The 13,311-nt window shown below is 40.6% G+C and overlaps 1 protein-coding gene across 1 annotated transcript in view; it reads right to left on the bottom strand.

Moving 5' to 3' along the window:
- Positions 1 to 8,889, bottom strand: part of LOC126471115 (uncharacterized) — a 70,770-nt gene extending 61,881 nt beyond the window's left edge. Inside the window, exons 1-2 of the mRNA XM_050099196.1 lie at positions 8,795 to 8,889; positions 6,543 to 6,598 (exon numbers count right to left, since the gene is read on the bottom strand). Coding sequence (XP_049955153.1) covers positions 6,543 to 6,598; positions 8,795 to 8,889 — 151 coding nt within the window. The remainder of the gene's footprint in view (positions 1 to 6,542; positions 6,599 to 8,794) is intronic.
- Positions 8,890 to 13,311: the final 4,422 nt, after the last annotated feature.

The following is a 13,311-nucleotide window of genomic DNA, read 5'->3' on the forward strand; positions in this document are numbered from 1 at the left end:
AAAATGTGATTTCTTTATTACTGGGGTGTTTTACCATACATCCAGTGATGATGGTCTATGACCAAAACTGGTAGATGATATGTAGGTTAAATAAAATAGCTGATGTTTAAACTGCACTTTCTAAAGTACTTAATTATCATTGGTTCTCAGTTGATGAAAACATTAAGTAATATAATAATGTGTTGAGAAATGAATATTAATACAGGTGATGAGGGTGACATTAGTAGTAACTTCCTAAAGTTCCTGAACACTTTTAGCATGGTAGTCATCTGTTGGCTTATAATGGGAACTATCCCTGCAATTGCCTGGGATAATTTGGGGAAACCATGGCTAACCTAAATCAGGATGTCTGGATGAAGATTGGTGTCTCCATACTTCCAAATACAAGGGCACTCTGTTTAAAATGATGCTACTGTAGTGTACAACACTGTTTTATAAATAAGTTATTTAATAATGATAAAAGGCTACTGCCACATTCTTCATCATTCCTCACTCCCAGTCACTGTACACACTACACACATTGTTTCATAACACTAAACAGCCTGTCATTTTGTGCACTGAAATTCTCCATTTTCTAGCCTGAAAAACTGAGTCAGTATCCCTCTATAATAGGTGAGATGTTGTGTTCAGAAAGAGGGTAAGAAGTTAGTATTATACACTGCATAGCTTTGGGAGCAAGTTTATCCAGAAAAGGAAAAAAAGGGGAAAAATATATAGTGAGAAAGTGTTGTGGTATGTTAGGTGTTGTTTCATTATTGTTGTTATTATTTGTAACTTTTCAAACAAACATGCAAATTAAAAAGTGGAATAGAGTAACAGAAAATTCTAATGGAATTGGCAAATTTTGTCAGTGGCTATTTCTCTGGTATTGCAGAGAAGTTGTATCAAAATCTTTCTAAAACATATGAGGGATCCACAATGAATTAAACTGGAAGCACAGTGACATTTTCCAGAACAGAAAGACAATACAGATTTTAAAAAAGTCAGCAGATGTAGACAAGATTCCTGTCTCCATTCTGAAGGTGTGCATAGACAGCATACACACCCCATTAACGAAGATAATAAATAAGCCCTTTCAGCTCAGGTATTTTTCGAGAGTAACTACAACACACACCAGTTGTGTCCTTACTAAAGAAAGGTAGGTGAGTGCAGAAAGACTGACAACTACTGGCCAGTTTCACTACTGCTGCATTCTCAAAAATAATTGAATCAGTCATCAAATACTGTCTAATGAGTTACATGAATAGATGTCACCTTTCTAATCAAGCACAGTACAATATCACCTGTTATGGAGTTAACAGGAGTGGTACTTTAAGCACTTGACAACCAGAACTGTAACAGGCATATTCTTAGACTGGTCCAAGTCTTCACACATTATTGACCATAAAATATTATTGCAGAAATTAGAAGGATTAGGTATAAGAGTAATAACAAATGAGTGGTTCCAGTCTTAACTGGAAAATAGGGTGTACAATATAGAGCTTGTTCACACATTTGATGATGATAAATGTTTAGTAAGACAATTGTCAGACAAGAAACACATAAACACATGTTCTCCAAGGTAGTGTATTTGGTCCAGTTCTGTTGTTATATATATCTATGACTTCCCAGGCATTATAAGACATGGAGAGAAAGCTCTTTTTGCTGATGACAGTAACACAATAATCACTGCTGAAACCCCATAACTCTGAATAGAAAGGCAAATGAAATGCCCTAGGATGCTTACAAGTGGCAACTATATAGAAAATTCACATTGAATATTAAAAAAAAATTGTATGCTCTTCGGCACAAAGAGGGAAAACAACTGTGGGAACTAAAAATGGTTCAAATGGCTCTGAGCACTATGGGACTTAACATCTATGGTCATCAGTCCCCTAGAACTTAGAACTACTTAAACCTAACTAACCTAAGGACATCACACACATCCATGCCCGAGGCAGGATTCGAAACTGCGACCGTAGCGGTCACGCGGTTCCAGACTGAAGCGCCTAGAACCGCACGGCCACACTGGCCGGCAACTGTGGGAATTAGCATAGATGATAAACCTATGGATTGTATAGAAAACAAAAGGTTTTTAAGGATGAAATATGACAGTCAGTTTAATTATCATCAGCATACTATTCTCTTAGGGCTCCAGCAGTGGTGGTCTGTAAGAGCTAATGTCATGTAATGACATACATAAAGTGCAATTACAGTTTGGGCAACTCTTGTGTTGTGTTTTGATGTTGGCAAATCATTGAGGTTATTCATAGCCAATCAGGTGACAGTATACAATACCCAGTGAGAATCTTGGAATCTAATGATTTCTTTTGGCAGAATACATGAATTGATTACACTTCCTTTTGATATAGTGTGTGCCAGAATAACTTTTACTGATCTGGTTATTATGAATTTTAAGATTGCTTACTTAATTTTTATATTTCTTTGGTGACTAAACAAGGGTAGATGTTCTGACAGACTGACATGTAGTGAGGACTGATTCCTAAATCAGGATTGGTTGGGGCAATTTGGCTGTGAGCTGGTGGAGCCAGTGAATCTCAACATGAAAATAAATACAAAAGCACCAAATGCTGCAAGTTCTCTTGGGAAACACTGAAATGATGTTGGTGCCTGTTTAATTTACTTCTGTCAGCCAATCACAGCAGAGGACATGTAATCCTGTTAGCCAATCATACTAGACCTCAGGCTATGTTACAGATCAGTATGTCACTACAACCTGGTATTTTGCTTTCACATTCCTTGGTTTTGCCAGCTCTTATCCAAACTGTTACCTTCCAAGGTAACCTAGATCTTGGGCTAAGCTACAGTCACTACAACCATATCAAGTGAGGTGGCGCAGTGGTTAGCACACTAGACATGAATTTGGGAGGATGACGATTCCATCCCATGTCCGGCCATCCTGATTTAGGTTTTCCGTGATTTCCCTAAATTGCTCCAGGCAAATGCTGGGATGGTTCCTTAAAAATGGCACGACCGAATTCCTTCCCCATCCTTCCCTAATCGGATGAGACTGATGACTTTGCTGTCTTATATCCTCCCTCAAAACAATGCAACTACAACCAAGTTCTTGCAAACACAGCTAAATATTTGTGACAAGCAATAATATAAATGTAGACTATGACTGACTGATTAGATCATGCTCCTGTGCTGTGGCTGGTTGTCAAATGCAAATCTAGCAGCTGTCACCTTGACTTCAGTGATGACACCTGCGAGGTAACAGGTGAGTTGTGGCGCCCTGAAAATATTCTAAGTTCGGAGTTGACATGGCCGCACGGGCTGCTCGGCAGGCTGGCCACGTGGTGACGAACATTAACTGGTATCCAGGCCAACCATGTGGCTTGGAATTCCCTGGTAATGTTATGTCAATGAAAGAGACTTATGAGCCAAGAGTGTCAAAGATGGCAGACTATGTGAAACCATCATGGCAGACATTTCACAGCTCATGTAGAAATTAATAATAGCCAGAGGAATCATGATACCTTAAAAAGAAACATGTATATTACCATTATTTGGATGATGATTCTGATGGTGTAATCAGATTTTAATATCTTTATTAGTTTAAAGTTTAGTATCTCACAATAAATTATACAGGTAACACCCAGCAACAATTTTCCAAAATCTAAACAGTTCATCCGATTTTGTCGATCAACATGTCTTTAGAAAGCTATTAGTGTAAACCTAAATTGGTATAAATTACAGGCCTGTAACTTGAATAGTACATGAGTTATTGGACATCAAAGTGGCCAATTACTACCGATTGCGTCAGCCCATAAGTACTCCACAGTTACACACACACACACACACACACACACACACACACACACACACACACACACACACAAAAAAAAAAAAAACCAACGTTAGCAGCATGCTTATAAATACATTTATTCATCTATGCCTTTACTTTTGAATACATTGTGGGAGCAGACAGTGATCAATGTTATTACTAATCTGTGTAATAGTAACTATTAGCTATAACATGAACAGTAATTTACCACCAGAAGGAGGCTCCTGCTCATACAGCATTTTGGGCTGAAGATGACGACAGGCATGGTTGAAACCGGTTACCAGAATAAATAAATTTGTGATCAAGACTGATTTTAATAGTAACTATCTATGTCTTTGTTTATATCCAATATATACTATTCATGAAAAAATTGGTCAATTATTTACTGTCTTCTAGAAAGCACAGAGACATTAGGCCAGTGCGGCAAAATTTGGTGTTAATGGGCTATGGCAGCAGATGACTGACATGAGTGCCTTTGCTAAGAGCATGACCTCACCTACAGCATATCACCTGGGCTCTCCTCCATACTGTTTGGACCCTAGACAACTGAAAAATCATGGCCTAGCCAAGTCAGTCCTAATTTCCGTTGGTAAGAGCTGATGGTAGGGTTTGAGTGTGGTGCAGATCACACAAAGCCTTGCACCCAAGTTGTCAACAAGGCACTGTGCAAGCTGTTGGTGGCTCCATAATGGTGTGGGCTGTGTTTTCATGGAATGAAATTTGTTCTCTGGTCCAACTTAACTGATAATTCACTGGAAATGGTTACATTCAGCAACTCGGAGACCATTTTCAGCCATTCATGCACTTCATGTTGCCAAATAACAATGTAATCCTTAACATCAGTTTGTTGCAGGATTCTCGAACATATTCTCAGTTTGAATATAATGAATTTCCTTGAGACAGAGAAGTTGCTGTCCATGCATCAGCACAGCTTTAGAAAGCATCGCTCCTGCAAAACACAACTCGCCCTTTTTTCACATGATATCTTGCGAACCATGGATGAAGGGTATCAGACAGATGCCATATTCCATGACTTCCAGAAAATGTATGACTCGGTGCACCACTGCAGATTGCTAACTAAGGTACAAGCATATGGGATTGGTTCCCAAATATGTGAGTGCCTCAAAGACTTCTTTAGTAATAGAACCCAGTATATTGTCCTCGATGGTGAGTGTTCATCGGAGGTGAGGGTATCATCTGGAGCGCCCCAGGGAAGTGTGGTAGGTCCGCTGTTGTTTTCTATCTACATAAATGATCTTTTGGATAGGGTGGATAGCAATGTGCGGCTGTTTGCTGATGATGCTGTGGTGTACAGGAAGGTGTTGTTGAGTGACTGTAGAAGGATACAAGATGACCTGGACAGGATTTGTGATTGGTGTAAAGAATGGCAGCTAACTCTAAATATAGATAAATGTAAATGAATGCAGATGAATAGGAAAAAGAATCCCATAATGTTTGAATACTCCATTAGTAGTGTAGCGCTTGACACAGTCACATCGATTAAATATTTGGGCATAACATTGCAGAGCGATATGAAGTGGGACAAGCATGTAATGGTAGTTGTGGGGAAGGCTGATAGTCATCTTCGGTTCATTGGTAGAATATTGGGAAGATGTGGTTCATCTGTAAAGGAGACCACTTATAAAACACTAATATGACCGATTCTTGAGTACTGCTTGAGCGTTTGGGATCCCTATCAGGTTGGATTGAGGGAGGACATAGAAGCAATTCAGAGGCGGGCTGCTAGATTTGTTACTGGTAGGTTTGATCATCATGTGAGTGTTACGGAAATGCTTCAGGAATTTGGGTGGGAGTCTCTAGAGGAAAGGAGGTGTTCTTTTCGTGAATCACTACTGAGGAAATTTAGAGAATCAGCATTTGAGGCTGATTGCAGTACAATTTTACTGCCGCCAACTTATATTTCACGGAAAGACCACAAAGATAAGATAAGAGAGATTAGCGCTTGTACAGAGGCATATAGGCAGTTATTTTTTCCCTCATTCTGCTTGGGAGTGGAACAGGGAGAGAAGATGCTAGTTGCGGTACGAGGTACCCTCCGCCACGTACCATATGGTGGATTGCAGAGTATGTATGTAGATGTAGATGTAGATGTAGATGTAATTTTAATGGATGACAATGTGCCATGTCAGTGTCCCACAATTGTTCATGTTTGAAGAACATTCTGGGCAATTTGAGCAAACGATTGGACCACCCAGATTACCTGACATGACTCCCATTGAACATTTATGGGACATAATCGAGAGGTCAGTTCATGCACAAAATCCTCCACTGGCAACACTTTCACGATTATGGACAGCTATAGTAGCAGCATGGCTCAATCTTTCTGTAAGGGACTTCCAATGACTTGTCGAGTCCATGCCACATTGCGATGCTACGCTACACTGGAAAAAGGAAGTCTGACATGATATTAGGAGGTATCCCATGCTTTTGTCACCTCATTGTACATTGGCAGTGATAAGAATAATCCTGAAACTTATACGCCAATTGCTACTACATCTACCTTGTTTATTGTGAGAAATGTCTTGAATGATAGTATATTATATTTTACAGAAGAGGATAACATTGGTCTACTCTACAAGGCACAGCATGACCTTACAAAATATATGTCTACAATCACCACAATAGCTAACTTCATAGCTAATGAAATTGATGCATTAGATAAACTAAGAAGAGTCTGTCAAGTTTTCCATAACCTTTCAATGGTATTTTGTTGAGAATGCCTCAATATACTAACACACAAACCAAACTGTTATGGGTGAAGCAGCTGACAGCATAAAACCACTTATGTAACTGAGAAAGCAAGTGAAAATAAAATTTAAAATGAATGAAATGACTGTAAATGTACCCTCTAGTTTTCAGGTAGTAAAGTGTGGTGTATCTTAGCGATCAGTTTCGTGACCCCTTTTTATACATCAACAATATGCCTTCAATGGCTGTAGAGGAATGTTCGATATGAGTCATTGGCTTTGATCAGTGACATAGGAAACATACAACATATGCGATAAAGAATACGGTGACTCTAATGTGAGGTTATTGGTGATTTTTCAAATGGTCTAAGCTACATATCAGTCTGTCACCACAATCAAGTTTTCTTTAGTATCACATTTATTGGGTTCACTAACTCACAACCAAACTGTCACCTTCTGACCTAACCTATACCTCTGGATAAGCTACAGATCAATGTGTCACCACAACCAGTTTTTTCCCACATTTATTGGCTTCACCAACTAAAGACAAAATTGAATATATAAACCAAACAGTGATGTGACAGCAGCCATCAACATTACATCACTGGCCAAAGCTGAGAATTTATTGAACATTACTCTTGATTCTCTTCAGCTATATAGGCATTCCACCTTAAAGTGGACCTAATCAAGATATCTACATGGTGCAAAAGTGGCAATTGACTCTAAATAATGAGAAGTGTGATGTCACCCACATGAGTACTAAAAGGAATCCACTAAATTTTGATTACATAATAAATCATTCAAACCTAAATGTCGTATTCATCTAAATGCTTATGGATTAAAATTATGAATAACTTAAATTGGAATGGTCACAAAGATAATGTTAGGCAAAGAGCAAACCAAAGACTGTGATTTATTGGCAGAACACTTAGAAAATGCAACAAGTCTACTAAAGTGACTGCTTACACTACACTTGTCCACCCTCTACTGGAGTACTGCTGTGCAAGATACACATCAGACAGGATTGATGGAGGACATTGAAAAAGTAGGGGAGGGAGTGCCATGGATATGATACACAAATTAGGGTTTGCTGTATCCTGTTATTAGAGCACCTGACAACCTCACTGATGAGTGCCCATAAGGTCAGACTAGCGCATGTGAGTGTGAATACACCAAGTGTAGTGTCGTTGCATATGTGTACATAAATCAACTGCCAATTGTATCAGTGCAGGCCACCCAGTAGAGGCCGCCTGTAAGAAGTGTGCACATGGCACGGTCTCTGCCATGCCATCTACCAGTGACTCACACCAACATATGCATGAAGCAGCACTAACTCACTCTCACAATGTTCTTTTAGTTTGTACTGTTCACATCAGTTTTTCTCTGTATAGCTTGTGTTGCACCATCTGTATGATTCTTTTGTCTTGCTACATGTGGAGTCACGAGAGGTTTATCCCATTAGTGTTCAGAGGTTTATGATGAAAGTCATATTTGTGTTCCTTGGATCATTTTTGAGTATTAATTGGTTACTATGCAATGGGTGATGAAGATGGGATGGTTTCTGCATGTGCAGCCTTTAAGTGTGATTTCATCAGGTTTAGTCATTATGGATATCATGCAACCAGCCCAGATTGAACAGTGTACTTTGGCAGTGACCACTTTGTCAGCTTCCATTAACAGACATGGTACCATTCCATTGGTTGACTCACCCACTTTTTCTCTGCATGATGATTCAGCTGAGGATTGGGAAGCTTACAGAAAAAGACTCAGACAGCATTTTCTGGCTTTCAGTGCAACAGACTAGAATTTGTGCAAAGCCTTATTTCTCTCATGGATTCCACCAAACATGTATCAATTACTGTGTCAGGCTGGCCCTTTACAAGAACCAGCAGCTCTTACTTTTGATCAAATGTGCAGTTTATTGTCCAACTACCATCACAAATGAACACAGGTCATAACAGTGCACTTTGAATTCTACTAATGCCACAAGAAACCAAACCAGTCATAAGGGGCCTGAGCAGCCAAACTTCACGGCCTTAGCCATAAGTGTCAGGTCATTACTGATGCCCGTAATAACTCCTATGTAGACCTTATGGTGGGTCACACAATTATCTGGTTAGCTTTGGACACTGAAGTGTGCCAGAAGGTTTTACCTTGTGAAACCCCCCCCCCCTCCCCCCCCCCCCCCCCAATGGCAGAAGTTTTGCAAATAGCGCAATCTTTTGAAGTTTCTCAGGCAGCAAGTGACCAAATTGAAGCACTGGCACAATGTAGCAGTAGTGTCACAATATGTGCCCACTAGGGCAACAGATAGTTTGCATGAGGAAGTGGCAGTGGCAGTGGTAAACATGTAGGCCCAGTGTTAAGCAGACCAAGGCCAGCCCAAGCAGCCATGACTGCCACAGTGCCAGCATCAGCGTCCTTTCTCCATTTTGTCCTTTCTGTTTTGTCCAGCTACTTGTAAGGTTTGCCAGGAGAAAGGCCACACCACCTCCATGTATTGTTCGCTGAAGGCTGTTCAGGATATGGACACGATTGTGAACTTTGTGACTCCAATGCTTGCAACTTCTCCCAACTTATGTATCCAGTTAAGTGTTTTTTGCCAAGTGCTCTGGCTACAGATTGACACAGGTGATGCAGAGACATTACTGAATTGTAAAACCTATGTGAGTTTATGCTCACCACTGTTGACACTAGTCACATGGAAGTTGGTCAGTAATAACAAACAGAACATTGCACCGTTGAGACAATTTACAGCATCTGTCTCTTAGAAGTCAGTGGTTTGTTCCATTACATTCATGGTGGCTGCTGGTGCAAGTCTTGAGAACTTGTTTTGGGTGGACATATTTCAGGCATCTGGATATTCTATCACCAATGCAGTTCACCTTGCGTCCAATCAGATATCGTATTCAAACTTGGAAACACTGCGTGAGCAGTTTTTGGACTTCTTTTTGGAAGGTATAGGGCGTGCTATGAACTTTTCTGCTCATATTTCTTTTAAATCCACAGCTTGGCCTTGTATTTGTCATGCATGTCCTATTCCTGTCATGCTGAAAGGTCAAGTGAAAGCAGAATTGGACAAACTTCAATCTCTAGGGGTGTTGTAACTTGGTACTGCTAGTGAATGGTTGTCTTTGCTGGTTATAGTTCAGAAGCCATCAGGGAAACTTCACCTCTGTGACAACTCAAGTACTATTGTCAATGCACATTTGATCATGGATACATGTACTCCCCACACAAGGAGGAATTGTTGGCAAAAATATTGGGTGGCCAGTACTTTTCTAAAATTTATTTGTCTGAGGTGTAGCAGTGGATGAAGAGTTTCAACGAGTTTCAGTTTTGGATAGTCCTTTTGGTCTCTATCAATATTTCCACCTTCCTTTTGGTGTAGCTAGTGCCCCTTCCATTTTTCAACAATTTTTAGAGCAATTGACTATGCTTGTCCTGGGTTGTATTAATCATCTGGATGATACTGTTGGCATGGGTTCCTCCATGGTTGATCACTTGACAAATTTTTGCACTTTGTTTTCAGTCTTACAGTCAGCAGGTTTACAGTGTAACCTCATCAAATCTCAGCTTTTTCAACCTTTTATTGCTTATTTTGGTTCAAGATCTTGCAAGATGGGGTTTGCCCTCTGCAATACCACATCTCCACTGTTACATATATGGCTCACCCCTCACCCACAAAGGAGCTTCAGACCTTCCTAGGGATTACAGGCTACTACCATAAATTCCTGCTGGGGGTGATCACATTGGCCCACCTGTTTTATGTCTTTTACATGAGTCTGTACCTTTTTGCCAGAGCCCAGACTGCAAACATGCTTTTCAAATCCAGACTAATTTCAGCTCCTTGTTTAGCTATATTCTCTCCAGACCAGCATATAATTTTGGTAACTGACAACCTCACAGTACAGCCTCAGTGCAATCCTATCACACTGATATGTCAAAAGTTCTGAACACCTGTTGCTTTCATCTCTAAATCTCTCACTCTGGCCCAGCAGTGTTACTCCCAGGTGGAAAAAGAGGCTCTTGCCAAAGTCAATGCTCTCCACAAATTTCATGTATTATTTATTTAATTTTTTTTTTATGGCTGCGAGTTTCCCCTTATTACTAACAGTAAACCCTTGTCTTCCTTGCTTAATTCCCACACTTCCTTGCCTGACAAGGCAGCACACCACCTACAATGCGGGCACTGTTCTTGCCTCGCTACAATTACAAAATCCATTTTTGACCTACATCTAAATGTGCCAATGCAGACACCTTGTCCCACCTTCCTGTGGATCCTGATCCCAACTTTGATTGTGAAGAATTGCTTTACTTCCATCTTGATACTAAAACACAGGCTGTGGTTGAGGGTTTCCCAATTATGAGCTGGCACATAGCAACTGTCGTTGCGCTGACCCAGTTCCCTGGCAGGTGGTTAAGTCTGTTCAACAGACTGCTGGGTCAGACTTTGGACTCACTGAGCATCTATTTTTCCTTACGGTATCACCATTGTTTTTGATGGTATTTTGCTGTTTTCCACGGAAGACCTCTCTTCCAGAGTAGTCATTCTCACTGTGTTATGGCATGAGGTTCTATGACTTCTTCACCAGGGCCATTGGAGAGTTTTGTGCACTAAACTGTTAGCTAAGAGACATGCTTTTTGGCCAGGGATTAATGGTGAAATTGTCCATTCTGTCACAGGTTATGAGCAGTGTGGCCAACAATACGTAACTCCCAGGGCGTCTCTGTCCCACTTGTCTGCTCTACGCCAGCCATGGGAATGCGTTCGTCTGACTTTGTGGGTCCTTTCTTTAATTCCTATTGGTTTTTGGTTGCGGATGCATTTTCCTGGTTTTCTTATATTCTCTCGTGTGTCCACGTTGGCTGGGGTCACAATTATTTTGCTTTTCAGGTTTTTTTTTCTGTTGCCTTGTAAGTTAGTTTCCAATAATGCGCCCCAGTTGACCACCTTCTGTGGAGGCACCCCCATCCCATTAGTTGCCTCCTTCATATGCGGCAACTTGGGGTTACAGCTACCTGGCACCAAGTGTCAGCCTGTCTCTGGTGTTGGGTTCATTGCCACAGCCTGCTGTTCTGGTCAGGCCGCCTCCACCAGCCCCCTAACCATAATCACCTCAGCCATCATCACCAGTGGGTTCAGCCCCATCTGCTCCGCACTGGGACTTGCCTGCTGATGATGACACAGAGATGGCGATGGCAACCACCCCCCACCCCCCCACCCCCCAACGCTGACATCGGGTGCAGCTAGGACCCACCACCCTCAGGTGAGTCCGTGTCTCTGCGAATTCCGGCCGTATACTCTGGTGCCCACCCATCACATCATATTGTTCCCGCCATGGCCCTGGCTGCCACTATTCCAGATCCAATGGATGTGTTTCTCAGGCCACAGGCATCTCCTCTATTGCCTGGGCACCCTCTTCACACAAGTGAGAGGTGTGCTGTATCCTGCTACTGGTGTGTGTGAGTGTGAGTGCGCTGACTGTAGTGCTGCCATGTGTGTTCACTTAAATCAATCACGAACTGTATCAGCACAAGTCATCAACTAGAGGCCGCCTGTAGGAAGTGTGAACATAGAATGGTCTCCACTGCATCATCTACCAGTAACTCACGCCTGTATATACAGGAAGCAGTGCTCACTCAGTCTCACTACTTCCTTTTTGTTTGTACTGACCACATCAATTGTTCTGTGTATCAATTATGTTGCACCTTCTGTATGATTCTTTTGTCTTGTTATGTGTGGAGTCATGAGAGGCTTATCCATTACTGTGCAGATGTTTATGAATTAAGCCATATTTGTGTTACTTGGATCAGTTTCATGTATTACTTGGTTACTATAGGGAGACAAACATTAAAACAAAGGAGCTTTTCATTGTGACAGTATCTTCTCATCAAATTTCAATCACCGTCTTTCTTCTTAAATTGAGAAAAATTTTGTTGGTGCCACCTTACATAGGGAGAAATGACCATAATAATAAAAGAAGAGAAATCAGAGTTCGCACAGACAGATTTAAGTGTTTGTTTTATTGTGCACTATTTGAGAGTGAAACAGTAAGTAAATAACTTGAAGGTGATTTGATGAACCCTCTGCCAGGCACTTAACTGTGAATTGCAGAGTAATCATGTAGATGTAGATGTAGATTGAGAAGTGTCCTCATGCTACCAAGTTCTTTGTAAATCTCACCCAATTTTGTAATCAAGGAAATAACTTCACATACCCTTCCAAACTGTGAAGTTTCATGCCATTTCCTCCTCTTTTTTTGGGTTCATTACTCTTTTTGCCAGGCAGTGTAATTGAGAGAATAGGGCGTATGATGGGACCGCCAGAAAATAACATAACTGATGTGAAAATATAAACTCTGGAAATGTAAAAACCAGTGTTATTAGAATTATACTGTTAGCTTGTTTATGTTTATAACATTAACAGCATAGTAAAAGTGCACTGTAGAAAGGAGTAGGAGGAAATGATAAGAAGATTACAATGTCCTCAAAATTTCTAAATCAGATGTATGGGGAAAATATTTTGCCATCACTTGCATGAAAACCTGTTTATGCCTGAACTTTTTTTTAGGGTTTATGTGACAAATGCAGTAGTTGGTCCCTAGATTTTAGTGGAGCTGGCTTTTAGAAATCCAACCATACATTTGGACATCCCATAAACAGTGATTATCTAACTTACAATTAATTATTCATGCAGAAGCACATGGGGGCTCATGTGCTAGAAGTTTACTGTACAATTATTTTATGGAATCAACTTGATAGTTACAGCTGAAAGCTTTACCAACTTTTATTCATATAGGGGGACTTGTTCTA

Source organism: Schistocerca serialis, chromosome 3 (assembly GCF_023864345.2).
Source record: "Schistocerca serialis cubense isolate TAMUIC-IGC-003099 chromosome 3, iqSchSeri2.2, whole genome shotgun sequence".
Taxonomy (NCBI): domain Eukaryota; kingdom Metazoa; phylum Arthropoda; class Insecta; order Orthoptera; family Acrididae; genus Schistocerca; species Schistocerca serialis.